Consider the following 17,625-nt stretch of genomic DNA (forward strand, 5'->3'; position numbering starts at 1 on the left):
CTGGCTATGAAAATAATGAGGGGGGAATAATTTATTTCTTCTTAGGATAATCAATTCCTCGATGTGATCCGCAAAGTATTTATTATCTAGTTATTTTAGTGACAAAATATTAGGCCAGAGCTCTACTTCTCTCTTTTGCACATGAGTATTTGTGGTGAGGACAATGGGACTGTTGAGAGAATAAAGGACTATTAAGTAAAAGTGACATCATCAGTGCTTTCTCTCTTTTCCCCTATTAATTACAGGCTGATACTTCTCCTTGGCCTTCACTAATTCTCCTGTGACACTACTATGATTAACTGTCCCTTAGGAGTGTGAGGATGGCAGACCAAAGAGTAGTCATTTTATATATATATATATATAAAAATAATCCTAGACGATTTAAGAGAAAATGTCAATTTCTAGAATTTTTTACTAGCAACATGAGGGCAGTGAATCATTAATGATACTTTAAAGAAGGCCTGCCCTATAACAGTAGGCTTTTTATAATCTTACCTGGCTTGGCAGAAGGAAGTTTGGTGCCTGTGCAGTGCATGTAGAGTTCAGAGATCCATACTGGGAATTTTTACATCATGCCACGGATAGAACATGGAGTTTTGGAAACTCTGAAGCTGCTACAATGGTCAGGTGCTTGGTGCAGGAAACTATTAACCCCTTCTAAAGGCTTATTTCCATCCTCTTGAGACCTGTGTAAGCTCTGCTGTCTGTGCTTCATTGCTGTGCCTTTCCTGTCATGTAGTTGCATGTTCCTCTATAAATCTGTAGAAATTTGATTTTCATTCTGAGGTCCTAAAGTTTGTATTTTGTTTATTTCTGGGCATTACATCAATTATTAGTGCACAAACTGAAGCAAAATAGATTACTTCCTACTATGTTTTTGTAGCAGATTTTTAAACTGAGGATTGGAAATAGGAAGAAAAAAATACCTTGTTTGCCTTCTGAATTAAAGTATTTCTGTTCTAATCCATTTATGGCTTTTGTCCAAAGGTAACTTCTTGTCATTGAAACTTCTAGAAATTTCAGTCATGAATTGGAAGGTTCCCATGATGAAGATTTTAAACAAACATTCTTTCTTATCTCACCCGTTGGTTGTCTAAAAATTCAGCTAAAAGGAAAATAATTAAATGAACCAAACGGATGCATAAATATACATATGTTTTCTTCAGTGAATAAAAGACAACTTTTTTTTTTTCTTTTCTTCTTCCCCACTAGGGATTGCTTGTGGAAGTTTTTCTTCCCACCAGACTACCAAGTTATGAAAGTCTCAGAAATTGCTCAGCCTGGGAAGCCACGACAGATCCTTGCTTTTGAACTGCGGATGAATATTATTGCAGATGCCACCATTGATTTGCTTTTTACCAAAAATAGGGTAAATAATGAAACCTTATCAAGAAATTAACTTGTCTTCTGTGGTTCCACTCTGCTCTTTGGTTGTGCACAGTTTTACTTGTCTCAGGTGTTTATTGCAGGTTTTAAAAGCTGGGTGATTTTTGCCTCAGTCTTCAGTAATTATGAGTAAAGCATTCAAAGAGTAGTATTTTCTGAGAGGCATTAATTTGTTGGCTTATTTAAAGTTTCTTTTAAGCCATGCTGGCTCCTACAGTCTTGGGAATTCATGATCTGGACATTTCCTGGGCAGTCTTAAGCTATGATGAAGCTCATCATGATGAAAAGATAATAACTTCTGATATTGAATTTATATCTAATAGTACTGGAGAGGTGATGCTGGGGGAGACAAAACATGTATGTGTAAGGATTTGGATTTTTCTTTCCCCTGTTGCCACTCTTATAAATGGGATATAGCATAACTTCACTGTATACCTGTTTTGTTCTTTTTTGGGGGACTGAATGGGTTAGAAATACATATTCACCTGCCCTCACATACCTTGGATCAGATTATGCTGTTTGTAATAGTGGACCTCAGCATTTGTTAAGCCTAAAAATGGTGTTATTTGGTATCGATGCACACAGGTAGTTCATCAGGAATTTTTCTAAAAGCAGGAAAGACTTGAATAATCAGGTGCCTTAATCCAGGTGTGGGTAATGAGAGCCAGAGGTATGAAGTACACTGGTTGATGCAACAAACCTAGAAATAATGTTTGGATCGTTTTCCTTTCTTGCAATGCAGGAAACTAATGCTGTACATGTAAATGTTGGTGCAGGATCATATTTGGAAATAAATATTCCCATGACAGTAGGTGAAAATGGTGAGTTAAGGCTAAGCCTGATCTTTTTTTCCTAATCTTTTTTTCCTGAGCAGTTATCTTAATTCCTGTGTGTGTGAATGTCTCGTAGTGTTCTTCCTTTGTGACTTGGAGATGTATATTCTTATGCAAAGGAACAAAAATACTGCCTTGCCCAGTTCACTGCAAGACATTAAGGTGTGAATCCATCAGGATACTTCTTGTTTGTTAGTGGCCTGCTGAAATCTCTGGTGAAGGATGTTTAAATATTGGTGTAACTCTTGTGTCTGAATGATTATTTGATAACTTTTGTTTGCCAGGCTATTCACCCACAATTAAAGGGCAGCTTCTGCACGTTGATGCCACGAGCAGTATGCAGTACAGGACTCTCCTGGAAGCAGAAATGCTGGCTGTAAGTTTGCATTAATAAACATAGAGCTTCAGTCTTTAGAGGATTTTTAATGAAGAATATAATTATTTTTCTATGGAGCAGCCTTTAGGTTCTTAAACAATAGAGAAAAATGCCTTTTGAATGTATTTTGCAAGACTAATGTATGAATTTATATATACACACATAACTATGCATGCATGTAACTCCAGTGACTTACATAATTTATATACCAAGTTAGTGTTTTTCATTTACAGATCTTGCCTCATTTACTGTGTAGCCACATGTTCATACAGGCTTTGCCTTAATAAATGATTACACTTGCTAGCTCTGCTATAGAATGTGTGCACATAAATACTTTAAAAGTACTTAAGTGTGCCTGAACTACTTGAGACAGGTCTAATACTGTATTATTCCTTTGTTTGCCTATTATTTTTTTGTTTCACTTCTACAATACTGTCATTCTGTAGATTACTGTTCTTATTGTTTTTTAAATGACCTTATTAGGGTTATATTTTTTAATGTTTGAATTTGAGAGTTGTATCAATGGTTGAAAAATACTGTATTCTGAGGGATTTTCTTTGGTGTATTGATGAAAACTTTTGTTTATAAATTGCTTGGTACATCTACTACAGCAGATTCGTAATATACCGTTCCAAATAAATTAATATACTAACACTTGACCTTCAAATGCAGAAAGAGAGATTAAATTATTAAGGAACTGGAGACGCCTTCTGTTCATCCCAGCAGGAGAACAATTTTAATTATTCAGCAGGGTACATATGTGAAAACTGCTGAGCTACAGGGTCAAGCATTGTCATCTTTTGAGGTAATTCTGGTGCTTTAATATCTTGTTCACAGTTCCATATCAATGCCAGCTATCCCCGGATATGGAACATGCCCCAGACGTGGCAATGTGAGCTTGAGGTTTATAAAGCAACCTATCATTTCATCTTTGCTCAGAAAAGCTTCTTTACAGGTAACCTCTTTACTAAATAAGTTACATATCAAATTAAATATTCTTTCTTTGGGATTTCTTGTCAAATCTTGCTGAGTTGTGCAAGGTCAGGTTGTCTGGTTTCTCATATTTAGGACAACAAATTGTTTCTGAGAACAAAGTTCCTGATGCTTCTGTGTGTCTAAGTTCATGATATTCTTACTTTTCAGTAGAGATACACATAATTTAGTTTTCTGATATCTGAACTAAATTTGATCTGCATTTATGTTAAATGATCTTAAATTTATTTCTTATCAGATCTCTTATCACAGTTATTGATTTGTTTAATGTTGTTTGCTGATGTGTTCAGGGCAATCATGAACTTCTACAACACTGAAATCTTAAAAGAAGAAATCTCTCACTTGATTGCTACTAACTTACCTCTTATTACTTTGTGTGGGTTTAGATTTGATCCAAGACTGGTCCAGTGATAGTGCACCTGATATTTTTTCATTTGTTCCATATATGTGGAACTTCAAAGTCATGTTTCATCAATTTGAAATGATTTGGGCAGCAAATCAACATAATTGGATTGACTGTTCCACCAAACAACAAGAGAATGGTGAGATCATTTTTTTTATTTGGAAGAAGTAGTACATACTGTAAAATTATTACAAAATATACAGTGTATATTTATAAATATATATAAAGAGAGTAATAGAATTCAAATATTTCAGCATTTCAGTAGTTTACACTGTGCTCAAATCTTATAATTTCAACATAGAAAGAAGATGGTGGATTAAAAATCATTAAATTGTGTTCTAGTTAAAAATGAGCTCAACACTTCATCAGAAACCGGAGGAACTTTCAATGTGTGTTTTCTTGTCCAAAAACTGATGTCTGAAGCGATAAAGAAAAGCATCAGATACTACAGATATTTTTCCTGTTTGCCTGCAATTTCATAGTGCTAAGTACAGTGTCTTTCTAGAAAGGACAAGCCGTGGGGAGTAAATAGTTTGAGAATAATTTATAGCAGTAATTTATTACTGTAAATACACTGTAGTTAAAATGGCAATTTCCTCTGAGTTCTTTAATATATTTTCATTATTTTTACCTGTGTGTTTGATAACTTGTGTGAGAACAAAATAGGCAGTAATTTTGACAGATTTTTTTGTTGTTTGTTTTTCCTCTTCTCTCCCAGTTTATCTGGCAGCTTGTGGAGAAACACTGAACATTGTTTTTAGTCTGCCTTTCACTGATTTTGTTCCAACCACATGCAATACTAGATTCTCTTTAAGGGTAAGTTCTTTTTTCTTCTAAATATGAGATAGCTTCTTGAATCAGGACATTTTCAATTCTCTCTTTCCTGACAGAAAAATACTCTATTTCACTTCATTTAAGTTCATAGAATTTTTCTTTGAGTAACACAGAGGCAAATGGTTTCAGTTTGCTTGTATGAAGCATTTAATCATGGACTGTTTTTATTTATATATATATATAAAAATAAAAATCTTTCTTAAAATATTTACAAGCATATGCTTCACACATACATATATACACACATTTAATATGTGTATTTATTACATACACTTAGGCTGTTAGTCAGTGTGTGTATTTTATCACTTGAAATTCTGCTTCCTTTCATTTATGAAATGTGAAAATCTAATGTATGTTCAATGATAGAATCAAATACTGGAGCAGGTACCCCCAAACTGTTTTGCAGAGCCATGTTCCAGATTTTTAAGAGGTTCTGTAGAATAGATAATGATGATAAAGTGTTTTTAACAGACACAGATAATTCTTTGAAAGACTGTACTTCTTGTCTTCCCTGAAATAGAAGCTATCTGCTGCTACTAAAAATAAAAAACTAGTTGATGGGGATGTTGATAATTTTATATAATTTTACAGCAAAGAAAGCATTGATTTATGTTTTTTTTCTTTTTAAAGTGTGATTTTGTTGAGATGTAGGGTAGCCTTGGGCCCGCTACATAACTTTATCAGTATGGTTTGAACAACAAAAGAACAGGAATCACTGAAAGCTGTGCCCCTGTGTTTTACAGATTGTTTGGTGTGTTTTTATGTGCAAGTTACTGGAGTTGTAAGTGTTCAGAACTATAGAGCTCTTAAGTTTGTAGTAGAAATTGGTGGGAAAACAAAGATTTCTTGTCTAACTTTGCCTGTAAAGTGGAGATGATGACACATACATATGCAAATAGCCTGAGCACTGTGCATAAAGTGAATGAAAGTGAACTACTCTGTTCCTAATGTTTGATTTTAGGGAGAAGATGTTGATCTTCATTTGTACCTGCCAGATTGTCATCCTAGTAAATACTCCCTCTTTATGCTGGTGAAAGACTGTCAGCCTAATAAAATAAATCCTGAGTCTTGTATGTCCTCAGAATGTCAAAGTGGTCAGAAAACAGGCAAACCCAAATGGAGGAACATTACTCAAGAAGAGTGAGTTTTTGTTTGGATTTATGTTTATATTGGCTCGTCATATTTGCTTCTTTCATTTGTGATTAAAGCAACTTCATAAGTTCATGAAAGATATTTAATGGAAGTATTGGACTTCAAATAAAAGCACGATGTCTCTGTTTGAAAGGGCTGGATGGGTCGAATGCTGGACAGTCCCGAGTGTGATGTTTACAATCGACTACTCGTGGCACCCAATTTATCCTCAGAAGGCAGATGAGCAGCTAAAGCAATCCTGTAAGTGTCACTACCTTTTCCTTGTTAACATGTTTCGTTTTGGAAGCTGCTATGAGCTTGGATCACATTTGCAGGAATGAATTTGGAACTCCACTGCTGTTGTATGTCTCGTGGGACTGTGCTGATCTTTAGAATGCACCAGGTTTGATTTAAAAACTGACAACATTTCATGCTGCCAAATATCAGACTGTGTCCCAGTTCCTTGTGGAAAAAAGAGGATACTGTCTGCAGTTCCCTTCTCCTTGTCCTTAACAAAGTGGATCTCTTAAATGGGTTGTTGCTCAAGACAAAATACCACTTGGTATATTAAATATCGGTATATTCAATAGGAAGTACGATATTTTTGGCAATATCACGTTTCTTAGCTTTTCTAAGATTTTTTTCCCTTCAGATATAGTCATGTTGTCTTAGGATTTAAATGTTTGAACACATTATATATGATATATAATCACTTTGTCTTCCACTTATGGATATGAAACTCTGAGATTTCACTGTAGCCCTGTTGAAGTGAAGAACCATGGCCACCAGATATGAGTGTTAAACTGGTCAGTCTAACACTAATATCGAAGAATTTTCTGAATTTAACTGTCTAAATATTTCTAAATAACAAATATCCTCTAAGCATGTGCTTGCAAAAAAAGTTACAAAACATTAAACACAGATACAAGTAAGTTAATTTAAATGCAGAGGGAGGTATGCAGGAAGTTATGGGGTGACATAAAACTCTTTCAAGTTGAGACGGTAGAAGCAGAACTGATGAAGGAGAGGTATTAGAAGAATAATGAGGGCTAATTTGAATGGGCCTCAATCAGCAGGTGTTAGAAGACATGCTGGAGAGCATTTTTAGGTTTTGAGTTCCAACAATTCACATCTAAAAGAACTGAAATTTTAGAGGACGAAGCAGAAAAAGGTAAGATTGATTTTGCAGATGTTCATTCAGTGCTCTTGTGAGACTGCCAGCTCGTGTCAAATGTGCATTCTTCACATTTTGAAAACGTTTACTCAGAATGGTAGCAATTGAAACCTGCACTTGACAGTTGGTGCATACACAGGTAATTTTGCAGCTTCCTTCACTGAATAATCCAGCACAGTCCAGTTTCCTTCTAATCTGTGCTGCTCATAGAACGTGTTTGTTGCGGTAGCAACATCTGGTTCTCTTTTTTTTTGAGTCAATTTTTTAATACAACTTTTGCACTTTTCATGTTTATTCCCTCTTGTTTACTCTGCAGTAGATGTGGGTTGTGGGAAATCTTCTACGCTGCTGAAATAAAAGCATGTCTCTGTTTAACTTCAAAAGCAAGATAAATAAATAAATGGAATATTTTTTTCAGAACTCGAGGGATTGTTTTTCTCTTGCATAATTAACATAGACTAAAATATTCTATATTTTCTTGTCTTCCCATAGTTACAAGAGTTGAGAAACCAGTTCTGTAGCACAGACACGTTCACATAATTACACAATACAAGCTATATCTTTAATACACATTGATATTCACCGAATATTGTCCAAGAGAAGCCTGACTTGTGATCTGAATCTGTTTTCTGCTTTATTTTGCCCCAAAGTGTCAGAAATGGAAGAAACAATGTTGTCTGTGCTCAGGCCGTCGCAGAAAACAACCGACAGTGTGATTTCATCTCCCACAGCTTCCACCCGCCTGCCCCTCGACCCCTCCGAGCTGCCCCCGGATAAGCTCCACGTGGAACTGGAACTCTCCCCAGATTCCCAGATAACCCTGTATGGCCCCCTGCTCAAAGCCTTTCTGTCCATAAAGGTAGGCATGGGAACACAGTTGTGAATGGCCACACGTAGGAAAGGGGAAACGATGAGTTTGAAATGGAAAACTGGAATTCCACAGAAGACGTGAGTTTGGAGGGAAACTTTCTGTAAGCACTAGTTTGGAATGACTTTGATAGGGATGAATTCAATTGGCACAGGCTTATGAGAAAAATTCATATACATATATATATATATATGTAGACCCACATCAGCATAATTTTCCTTTCAAGGCATAGTGTGTGCTCTGGACATGTACCCAAAATTTCTTCTTGGAGTTTTGCAGCAGTAAAATAAAACATAAAATCACAATTATAACTAGAGCTTATATAAACAACCCTTTTTATGCAAAGTTATAGCAGAACCCATACTTTTAGTGCATCTTAAGTTCTGCAGAGTGCCCCAATTATCTGTTTGATTTTGTTTTAATTAGATTCTGTGAAGTTTCTGGAGTTGGGATCATGGAGGGGAGTGGGGAAGGCCAGGAGAATAAGCTTAATTTAAAAAGTTACTTCAATAAATAGTGAAGAAGAATGATTGATCCTTTCCTTGATGTAAATCTGTTATTCTTTACAATGTGTTTGTGTTGCTTTTGCTGTGGCCTCTTCCGTTCCTGATTTTTTAGGGTATCTAGAAACAGTTGAATTTCTTCCCACCTCCCTCACCTTCCCTTGTGGTGACAAAAGCAGAGGCAGTTGAACACAACAGTTCTGTTTGAGTTCCAGTGAAACACTTGGGGTTTGGTTGATTTTTGTGATTGTTGGTTTGGGGTTTTTTTGTGTGGTTTTGGAGTGGTTTTTTGGTGGGTTTTTGCTTGTTTGTTTTCTCTGGAGGTCTGTTTCAACCTATGCAGATCTAGGCTAAGGTAATGCTCTCCAGGCTGTTATTTTGAGTCAGAGGATGAGGAGTTTTCTGAGACAGGGGATCACTGAAACAGTAATTTTCATGAATTTATATAAGCATTGCATGTAAGCAATGAATAGCAGTTTTTTAGGGTATAGGACTTGCAAATAAGCTCATTATTTTTTCATGTTGTTGATAAAATAAATAAGATTAAAAATAGGCCGGTGTTGCATCTTGGAAGGCTTGATTTCTCCTGATGCAGAGGAAAAGCCCCCATGTTTGAATTGTTTATTGAGCCCCTTTTTTTGGAACCCATAATTCATGAGGTAGTTCTGTCTTTCCAAGCAAAGCAGCACTTTTTCAGTGCTCTTTGCCTCTGGAGGTAGATGTAAACAGTGCTACATTAGATCCTTGTTTCTATACTGATTTAATTTTTAGGTGCAGATTTCTCAATTGAAATCTAGCTTTTCTCTTCTAAATCTCAAGGGAAATTTTAGATTAATACCTTGTTTTAAAAATGTGCATTTATTGTTCTTTTTACAATTTTTATGGCTCTGTTTTGATCTTTTTGTCCAGCTGTGCCGGGAGCACCTCTTGAAGAATTTCTAAGAGGTTTTTCTGATTTTTCCTGATTTGTGGCTGAAATGTTGTTTTCAGTTTGTTTTCATTATCTTTTCTAATACATGTGATAGAGATTCCTGTACATGCATCATTCCCCGTTAAGCCTTGTAATCTTGGGAAGTAGTTTTTTGGTGTTGCACACCCTGTTTCTTACTAAGGACTTTGTGGATTTCTTACCACCCTCTGCTGGGTCTGCCTTATAAAAAAATACCCAAAGAAAATTCTTCTTTAGCTTTTTTTTTTTTAAAAGGCAAGGGTGTGACAAATTCTCAGAAATCTGATTCTGATGCATTTAGTAAGTAAAATAGAAGAAAGTGTGTTTTGGTTTTTCTTTTAATTTTTATTAGTGATAGATTTTCTCTTTCCCAGTAGTATTTGGCAAAATTACTTTGGTTTTAGATAATTGAGGAGGATTTGCTTACAAACAAGGTGGCTTTTAGACCCGAGTGAGAAGTGTTTATGATCTAATATTTTAGAAGCATGTTTAAGACTTCTAAGTTGGAAACAAAATTGGACGAGGGTGACTTCCTGCAGGATGTGTTTTGTGTTCTTACTCTGTAATCTGTCTTTAAAAGAACAAAATCTGTTTAAAAATGTCAATAATAATATTTGTATTACATTCATCTAAAATACCAGTACTGCAAAAACTACCGAGCCCCTTGATTTCCTATGAAAGCACATGGCCTAAATTTGCTCATTTAAACTATCCAGTTTTCATAAAATTGAAGTATATGTTCCTTTAGCTGTAGGTTGTTGCTATACCACTTATTTTAGGGAGGACTAACACACAGAAGAAGATTGGATTTGTATTCCAATACACTGTCAACATGTTTTTCATTTGTTTCCTATATGTCATAATTCTTTTTCCTAGGAAAATTACTTCGGGGAAGATGACATGTACACTGATTTTGAGGAGGTTATTTCAAGCCCTGTTTTGTCCCTGTCAACATCCTCAAGCTCTGGCTGGACAGCTGTTGGAGTAGAAAATGATAAAAAAGAGAACGAAGGTTCAGTCAAACCAGTTCACCCTCTCACTTTACGCCCCTGGGATATCACTGTGCTTGTTAATTTGTACAAAGTGCATGGGCGATTACCAGTGGTAAGTGCTTTAAAATCCTAAAATAATTTGCTTTATTTAATTTATTTATTTTTTTAGTTTCTTAATCTGGAGCTAAATTTAATTCCCTGGAATGTTTATTCACTGTGGTGCTTACCAAAGTGTGTGTATACTCTCTGCTGAAACCGTGGCTAAACTGATTTGAGGCATCATTTGTTTTGCTTATCTGGGAGGCAGAACTGGATAACTTTTTATATGATTTTTATTCACTGAACTTAATTTGTGTGATATTTTCGATTGACCATTATGATTTCTCTGCCAATTAGCAAATCTGTCTTCTAATGGTGCACTCTGCTGTGTGCAGCTGTATTCTGAGAGGTCCCCAGGAATAAAAGATTGGATTTACCCAAATAGTCTTGAATTGCTGTTTATGCAGTTGTCGAAAGTTTCACAGGCTTCTTTTTGAGTATCCACTTGAAGGAAAATTATCATGCTTCCTACTCAGAGATTTGCCACTAATCTCAAAATTTCAACCATGTTGTGTATTTTCTGAAACAGACGTGGTTATTTTTTATTTTAGCATTGCAGTCCAGATGGTCCAGAGTGCCCTACAGCTTTCTTGGAAAGGTTGTGTTTCGAGATGAAGAAAGGATTCAGGGAAACAATGCTTCAGCTTGTACTGTCTCCAGTGAATCTGTTTCTTAATGACAACTATCAGGTAGTCAGTAATCTGATTTTTACATGTCTGTATTGTGGAAGTTGTGTTGATCTTAAAACTGAATTCCTTTTTGTTAGGAACTTTCCTGTTGGAAAATCCTGTTTTAAAATCTTTGTTTCTGTCCAGTTTGCGTTTTAGTGAAACGCACAAAAGACAAGATTGCATTTCCTTAATTGTGCTTAAAAACATTTTGGAGAAGGTTCTCTAGGAAATATTATTTTTAAGAATTTTTTTTTTTTTTTACAAGAACTGCCTTTAACTCCCTTGTCCTTGACAGAGACCTGCAGTGGATGAGGTTCTTCGGGAGGGTCACATCAGCCTGTCAGGGCTGCAGCTGAGGGCTCATGCCATGTTTTCAGCAGAAGGCCTGCCCCTTGGAAGTGATACTTTGGAATATGCATGGCTCATAGATGTCCAGGCTGGGAGCCTTACAGCCAAAGTTACAGCACCACAGGTACCATCTAAAAACTATTTACTTTGAAGTGTTACCTTTCTTCTTTCTTCTAGAACTGGTATGGCATGGATTTTTGGAAAGCACGTGGTCTTAGCTGGATTTGGATGCATCTGTGCCTTAAGTAACCTTTATAGTTTGAAAATCTAATAATTTCTATAAATGGATAGGAGGTGCCAAATGAAGTATTGTCCAAGTCACGTTATAAAGTCGGAGACAGTGCTGCTGCTCACTGCATAAATTCTGCTGCTTGGTCCCATGGGAACACAGTTTGCTTTCCCAGTCTTGGATCTTATTAGTTCAGTCTTAGCACTAACTCCTTTTAGTTGTGCCATTTATGATACATTTATTTTTCCAGATAGATGAATGGCTCCAAGTGATGATGGATGACAGATGAATGTATCCAGGCAGATCGCTTTGATTTATTTCTGCTGTGATCTGCCAGTTCTTTAAAGAAGTTTGCTTTGCCAGTGTATTCTGAGGCATGAGAAAAGTACATAAATTCTATTTACTAATTACTGCTTGCTTTGTTTATTTTTAATTTTTTTAAGACACTTCCTCTTGTTCCTCTAAAAATGGGCATTGTTTTCTAGGATTGAACACGTTTCATCATGAGACTTCTGAAGCAAATAAAATCAAAATAAGGCACATAAACAGGAAACAGGTTCAGTAAATCTAAAGAACAGACTCCAGATACAATTTCATGCTATATGTACAGACATTAGTAGTGATATTTCCCAAAATGCTCCCACTGATTTAAATAATCTGTAGTTTTTACTGCACTGCTTTGTGATTTGAAATTAAACATAGATGATTCAAAGTACTCTAAGGTTAAAGGACATTTCTAAATGCTTAATGGAACCTAAGGATTTTCTTTTCTTATAAAGCCATTCTCAATTGCATGCAGCATCTAGGGTTTTTATTTATTTTTAGTTGTCAGCACTGCTATGGAGCAGAACTTGAATTTGCTGTTTCAGGGTCATTGGCTTTTTTCCTCTCATAGTGTGATATATTGTAAGAACTTGTGAAGGGACAACAGTAAAGGGAGGAGGAGAGGTTTTGTGCAGGACAGTCACAGCTGTATTAAATTCCATTTAAATTACTGCTGATTTTAAGTGCCCTTTCCTTTGGCTAGCCAAAGAAAACCCATTTCCCTCTCACAACAGAGGCAGACAGTCATGAATCATTTCCTTTATGAGCGAGCTAACTCTATAAAAGACTTAAATCAACAATAGGCTAATTAGTAGGTCTAGCAAGAATCAGCTGTGCTCTGTTGAGCCACTTTACATTTGGAAAGCACTCCTCTGCTTTCCAAATGTAACTTGCTTACACATAAGCAAGTTTGACATTTGAATTGTGAATGGTAGTAAAGTACTTTGAGGTATTCTTTGTGGTAAAGTGTGGAGACCTCTGTCTTTACAGTGAATTTCTCAGTTTGTAACAGGAATAGCTGTTGCCTTTTATTAGGAAATAATTTAGGAAATTGTTTCATGTCACAATGTTTTCCGTGAAAACATTTGCATGTTATGGTGCACACAGGAATAAAAATCAGGAAACAGCCTTTGTGTAAACAGCCAGAATGGTATGGTGGGGTCTTTGTTTTTACCCCTGCCCACCTCCCAGCCTTTGGTGTTGTTCTTTCAGCTCTCCGTTGAACACCAAAAGTTCAGTTTGCATAGGGGCTGTTAGACAATGTGCTGTTGTTGTTTGCTTACAGCTGGCATGTCTTCTGGAGTGGGGGCAGACCTTTGTATTCCATGTGGTGTGCCGGGAGTTCGAACTGGAAAGGCCCAAATCCGTAGTAATTTGCCAGCACGGGATTGATCGTCGGTTCTGTGACTCAAAGGTACCCTTTCATCCCTCTTAATTGCTCACCATATGTGCACAGGTTCTTTGGAACAGTTCAGAAATGGAGCCTTAACGTTATCAGGACACGTGGAGTATATAGTCAGATTGAATGTTTCCTTTGATAAATGAGAATTATGTTTTAAAAGAAAAATGATTCTCTTTGGATTTTCCCGTGGATACACACAGTGGAAGCCAGGAGAGCCAGCTGGGTCCACTGACATTGCTGGACAGAAGAATTAAACATGCACAAGGGAAAATGAACCTCAGCACAGAAACACCCCATCATACCCATGTTGATACTGTAGAATAAATAACTCCTTGTTGCTCTAGTATTAGTCCTCTGTTAAACAGAACATAAATGAAAGGATTGGCACAAATTAAACTAGATGCTTAAATGTATTTTCCTTTTTTTTTTTTCCTTTTTTCCAGATGAATTGTGTGCCTGGGCCATGCCCAACATCTGATGACTTAAAGTACACGATGACACGCTTGGCCATGGATGGAGCAGATCTGTACGTGGTAGAACATGGCTGTGCCACCAATATAAAGGTAAAAATATTTCTCTTAACAGCAATTGAAATGCTTCTTTGTCAGTAGAGTTCTTTGCATTTTTTGGGAGAATAGGTACCTGAATTAATTGCTTGCTTACATGCAATGGACTAAGCAGAATTTCTGGAATTTGAAGTGATGAAAGGTTGGCTTGGACTGAACCAGGAGTAGGTCAGTTTGGCTTCTACTCATTAGTTCCCTTAATGGTTTTGGAAAATGGTAAGGAGGAGTATTTATCTGCCAAAGTAAGAGTGGAAGCTGCAGGAGTGCTGTAAAAAATTCAGAAAACACTGGGCAATGTAAATCTCAGTGTTTTTACCTGAGAACTAATAAGAACTTGTGCTGTGAGTTGGTAACTCAGCAAATGGAAATGATTGCTATGGATCGTGTACAAGTCAGTGCTTAGTAACACATGATCCTCTTGTGGGATACAGCTCTTTGATTTAAGAGGTATCTTTGATAGAGAAGGGAGAAGTGTTAGTGCCACTGCCTGACTGAATCTTCTGTTCAAAAAGAGCTGTGCAGAGAAGAGCTGAAATTCTTCCATTATCCTGCTGCACAGGAAAAATCTGGAATAATTTACTGAGTGTAGCAAAATATAAGTTTAGAGGTAATTGAGTTATGGCAACAACAGAAAAGAAGAAAACTGCTATGCTGATATAACTGACTCAGAGTTGTGCTGTTAGTTAATAAATACAGTCTTAAACAGTAGACTTAAAATGTAAGGTTTTGGGCACGGCTTCACATTACAAGCAAGAATCTATGATAATTATTTTAGACATTTTTTTAATGACGTGGTATCTCATCATTTCAATGGCTTGCTGCCCTGTGGCAGTAAAAAAATATATTTGAGCCTCCAAATTCTTTTGAATCCAATATTAAAAAGCACCATCACAAATATTAACTGTGTCTGCAGGCATAAATATGAATGGCAATATTTTCAAAGGCAGCTTAATAACCTGAACCACTCTAGAAAATTATATCCTGAATGTGTTTCATTCAAATTTAAAAAAAAAAAGGTTTCCAGTGCTTCTTTATAATCTGTGACAGAGATGAGAAGTAATAATTTAATATTAACCCTGTGGGTTGCTCCTCCATGGCTGGGTTATGTTTCAGCTTTTCTTGCTTTCAAGTTGGAAACTCGAGCTGAAATTTCAGGTGCTCCATGGTGACTTTTTGGAGAGAACTGAAGCTGTGCAGGAAACTTGGTCCAATGTCTTCAGATTATTTGAATTCTGAAGCATGTGGCAGGGTTATGTTGTGGTTGTTTTAGTGTACACCAGTGTTGGGGAGGATTGATATGGTCTGGGCAGGTGGCTTAGTTGTATAGCGACCAGTTTTCCACAGGAGGGCTAAAGCAAGAGCTTTTGGATCATCTTTGATGGGCAACCTCTTTTTTGGTTCACCAAAACTACTGGAATTGCATCAAAACAAGAAATAAAGAGTGATCATTAGAAGCTACTATAACACAATTCATATGGATCTGAGTTAAGGTTTAGGATCTGGAATTTCTTGAGTTTTGCAGTGGTTAACATGGTTCTCTCATTGAGGTATTTATTAATTGTACAACTAATACAGTTTTGTATTCAAAGTAAATAATTGCAGTTTTAGTCTAAGGACATAGCATGATATGTGTAATATCAAACAATCTGATTTTGAAAGTTTTAATTTCTTAGTTTTTTTCATGACAGCAAAGAAGTTAATGATTTAATTTTTTTAAAGTTTCATTACAACATCTGTCCAAAGCTGAGCTTTCTTTTTTGATCTGTTTACAAAGACTTCTAAGTAGAGATTTTATTTATTTTTTAAAAACTGGTGGAAATTAATTTCTAAGCTTGCTTTCTTTTGTCCATGTGCTTGCCTGCATATAAAACTGCTTCTTTGGAGAGAATAATTCACAGAGATCTTTCTGGACTATGTGGTATGTGGTGTGTTAAGTGGTTTAAGGCTACTCTCTCTTTGTTTTACTCGCAAATAAACAGAGTTCATGCTTTAAATCCTGTTTTCAGATGGGTGCCATACGCATTGCCAACTGCAACCTGCACAACCAGTCTGTTGGAGAAGGTGTCAGTGCTGCCATTCAGGACCTTCAGCTGAGACAGTACGTGGAGCAGGTGAACAACTGCAGGACTGGTCTCCAGCCCATATTAAGGAGGGCATATTGGCTGGAAGCTGGCTCTGTCAACCTGGGGCTCATCACTGCCGACATTGCTCTGGCTGCAGATCATCCCTCGAAACATGAGGTGCAGAGACACTTCTTAGAAACACACGACAACCGAACTAAGAGGTGAGAGACACCATTGAAGGAGGGGCATTGGAGAGAGAGAGAGATCTTTTCATCTTGCTTTTGCTGAATTTAAACGTGGTCATGTTTTTGTTTTCTGTTTTTCTGCCTCTGTAGGTTGTGGTTTTTGTGGCCTGATGATAATTTGAGAAACAAGAGAAGCAAGAACAAGTGTGGCTGTCTTGGTGGTTGCCGATTCTTCGGCGGCACCTTAACAGGACTGGATTTTTTCAAACTTGAGGAGCTGACACCTTCAAGCAGCTCTGCTTTCTCAAGCACAAGTGCAGAATCTGATATGTTTTACGGGCAGTCTCTACTGCAGCCAGGAGAATGGATAATTACTAAAGAGATTCCTAAGATTTTAGATGGTGAGAATGCATTGTACTGTATTTTTATTTTATTTTGGCCAAACATATAATTTCCTAACTTTTTATAATGTTTACAATTCTGGTTAATAACCACAACTACTTGTGTTCTTGTGGCGTGGGCCCTTTTAAGAGCAGACAGAGCTTGAAAGTAGTAAGCAAGCTTTCATATGCTGAATTTTTATATTAACATGCAACTTGCAACTCCTTTCTGAGTAAAACCCTTTCTTTTTGACTTGTCTGTTCTGCTTATGTAGAAAGCAGCCTCCCAAGACAATCTGATGTTTTGATACTGTGATGTTATTAATTTTTGTTAGTACAACATGCTAGGATGCTTTTATTTAATGAGGATTTTTATTTCAGTGGGCAAGGAAGAGACCATTGCAGGTGTGTTGTCAGATACTCAATTTTCCTTTTCCGTTTCTGATCCTAGGGAAAGCAAATGGTGTAAAAAGGAAAGATTGGGATTGCAGATCTATGGGTATAGAAATGGAAAGGAAAGCACAACACCTAAGCCTCCAAGTGCCGTTGCGCTCCCACAGCTCCTCATCTTCTTCCGAGGAAACGAGCAGTTCCAGCGCTGCACTGCCCTTGCTGGCAGGGGAGAAGGACAGCCCCTCATCCACCACGGAGGATCACCTGGGACAGAAGGAGTTCTTGTCTGGTGCCAAAAGGGAAGATGGTCATGGAAGGTTGGTACTCTCTGAGTATGGAAAATAAGCCTTGGATTTAGCAATTTATAAAGCATTGGTTGTTTTCTAATGGTGCTGCTGAAGTGCATTTCCTACTTTGAATGTCAGTTTGGATCCCTGATAGGGGATGATTAGCTGATAATGGTAGAAAATCCAGCATGTAAGACAGCAGCACTTGCTGTTAATGTTTGTTTTTACATCCTCTC

The 17,625-nt window shown here is 36.8% G+C and overlaps 1 protein-coding gene across 11 annotated transcripts in view; it reads left to right on the forward strand.

The window, feature by feature from the left end:
- Nucleotides 1–17,625, forward strand: part of KIAA1109 (KIAA1109 ortholog) — a 91,805-nt gene that overhangs the window by 21,512 nt on the left and 52,668 nt on the right. For all 11 annotated transcript variants that reach the window (XM_017825130.1, XM_017825135.1, XM_017825136.1 and 8 more), the window contains exons 11-27: nucleotides 1,213–1,369; nucleotides 2,129–2,207; nucleotides 2,504–2,595; nucleotides 3,433–3,550; nucleotides 3,975–4,130; nucleotides 4,710–4,807; nucleotides 5,787–5,965; nucleotides 6,111–6,217; nucleotides 7,781–7,989; nucleotides 10,327–10,554; nucleotides 11,093–11,230; nucleotides 11,508–11,684; nucleotides 13,399–13,527; nucleotides 13,959–14,078; nucleotides 16,088–16,365; nucleotides 16,480–16,730; nucleotides 17,161–17,419. In XM_017825130.1, the coding sequence (XP_017680619.1) occupies nucleotides 1,213–1,369; nucleotides 2,129–2,207; nucleotides 2,504–2,595; nucleotides 3,433–3,550; nucleotides 3,975–4,130; nucleotides 4,710–4,807; nucleotides 5,787–5,965; nucleotides 6,111–6,217; nucleotides 7,781–7,989; nucleotides 10,327–10,554; nucleotides 11,093–11,230; nucleotides 11,508–11,684; nucleotides 13,399–13,527; nucleotides 13,959–14,078; nucleotides 16,088–16,365; nucleotides 16,480–16,730; nucleotides 17,161–17,419 (2,775 nt within the window). The remainder of the gene's footprint in view (nucleotides 1–1,212; nucleotides 1,370–2,128; nucleotides 2,208–2,503; nucleotides 2,596–3,432; nucleotides 3,551–3,974; nucleotides 4,131–4,709; nucleotides 4,808–5,786; nucleotides 5,966–6,110; nucleotides 6,218–7,780; nucleotides 7,990–10,326; nucleotides 10,555–11,092; nucleotides 11,231–11,507; nucleotides 11,685–13,398; nucleotides 13,528–13,958; nucleotides 14,079–16,087; nucleotides 16,366–16,479; nucleotides 16,731–17,160; nucleotides 17,420–17,625) is intronic.

The sequence above is a fragment of the Lepidothrix coronata genome, unplaced genomic scaffold (assembly GCF_001604755.1).
Source record: "Lepidothrix coronata isolate B3197 unplaced genomic scaffold, Lepidothrix_coronata-1.0 Scaffold116, whole genome shotgun sequence".
NCBI lineage: Eukaryota > Metazoa > Chordata > Aves > Passeriformes > Pipridae > Lepidothrix > Lepidothrix coronata.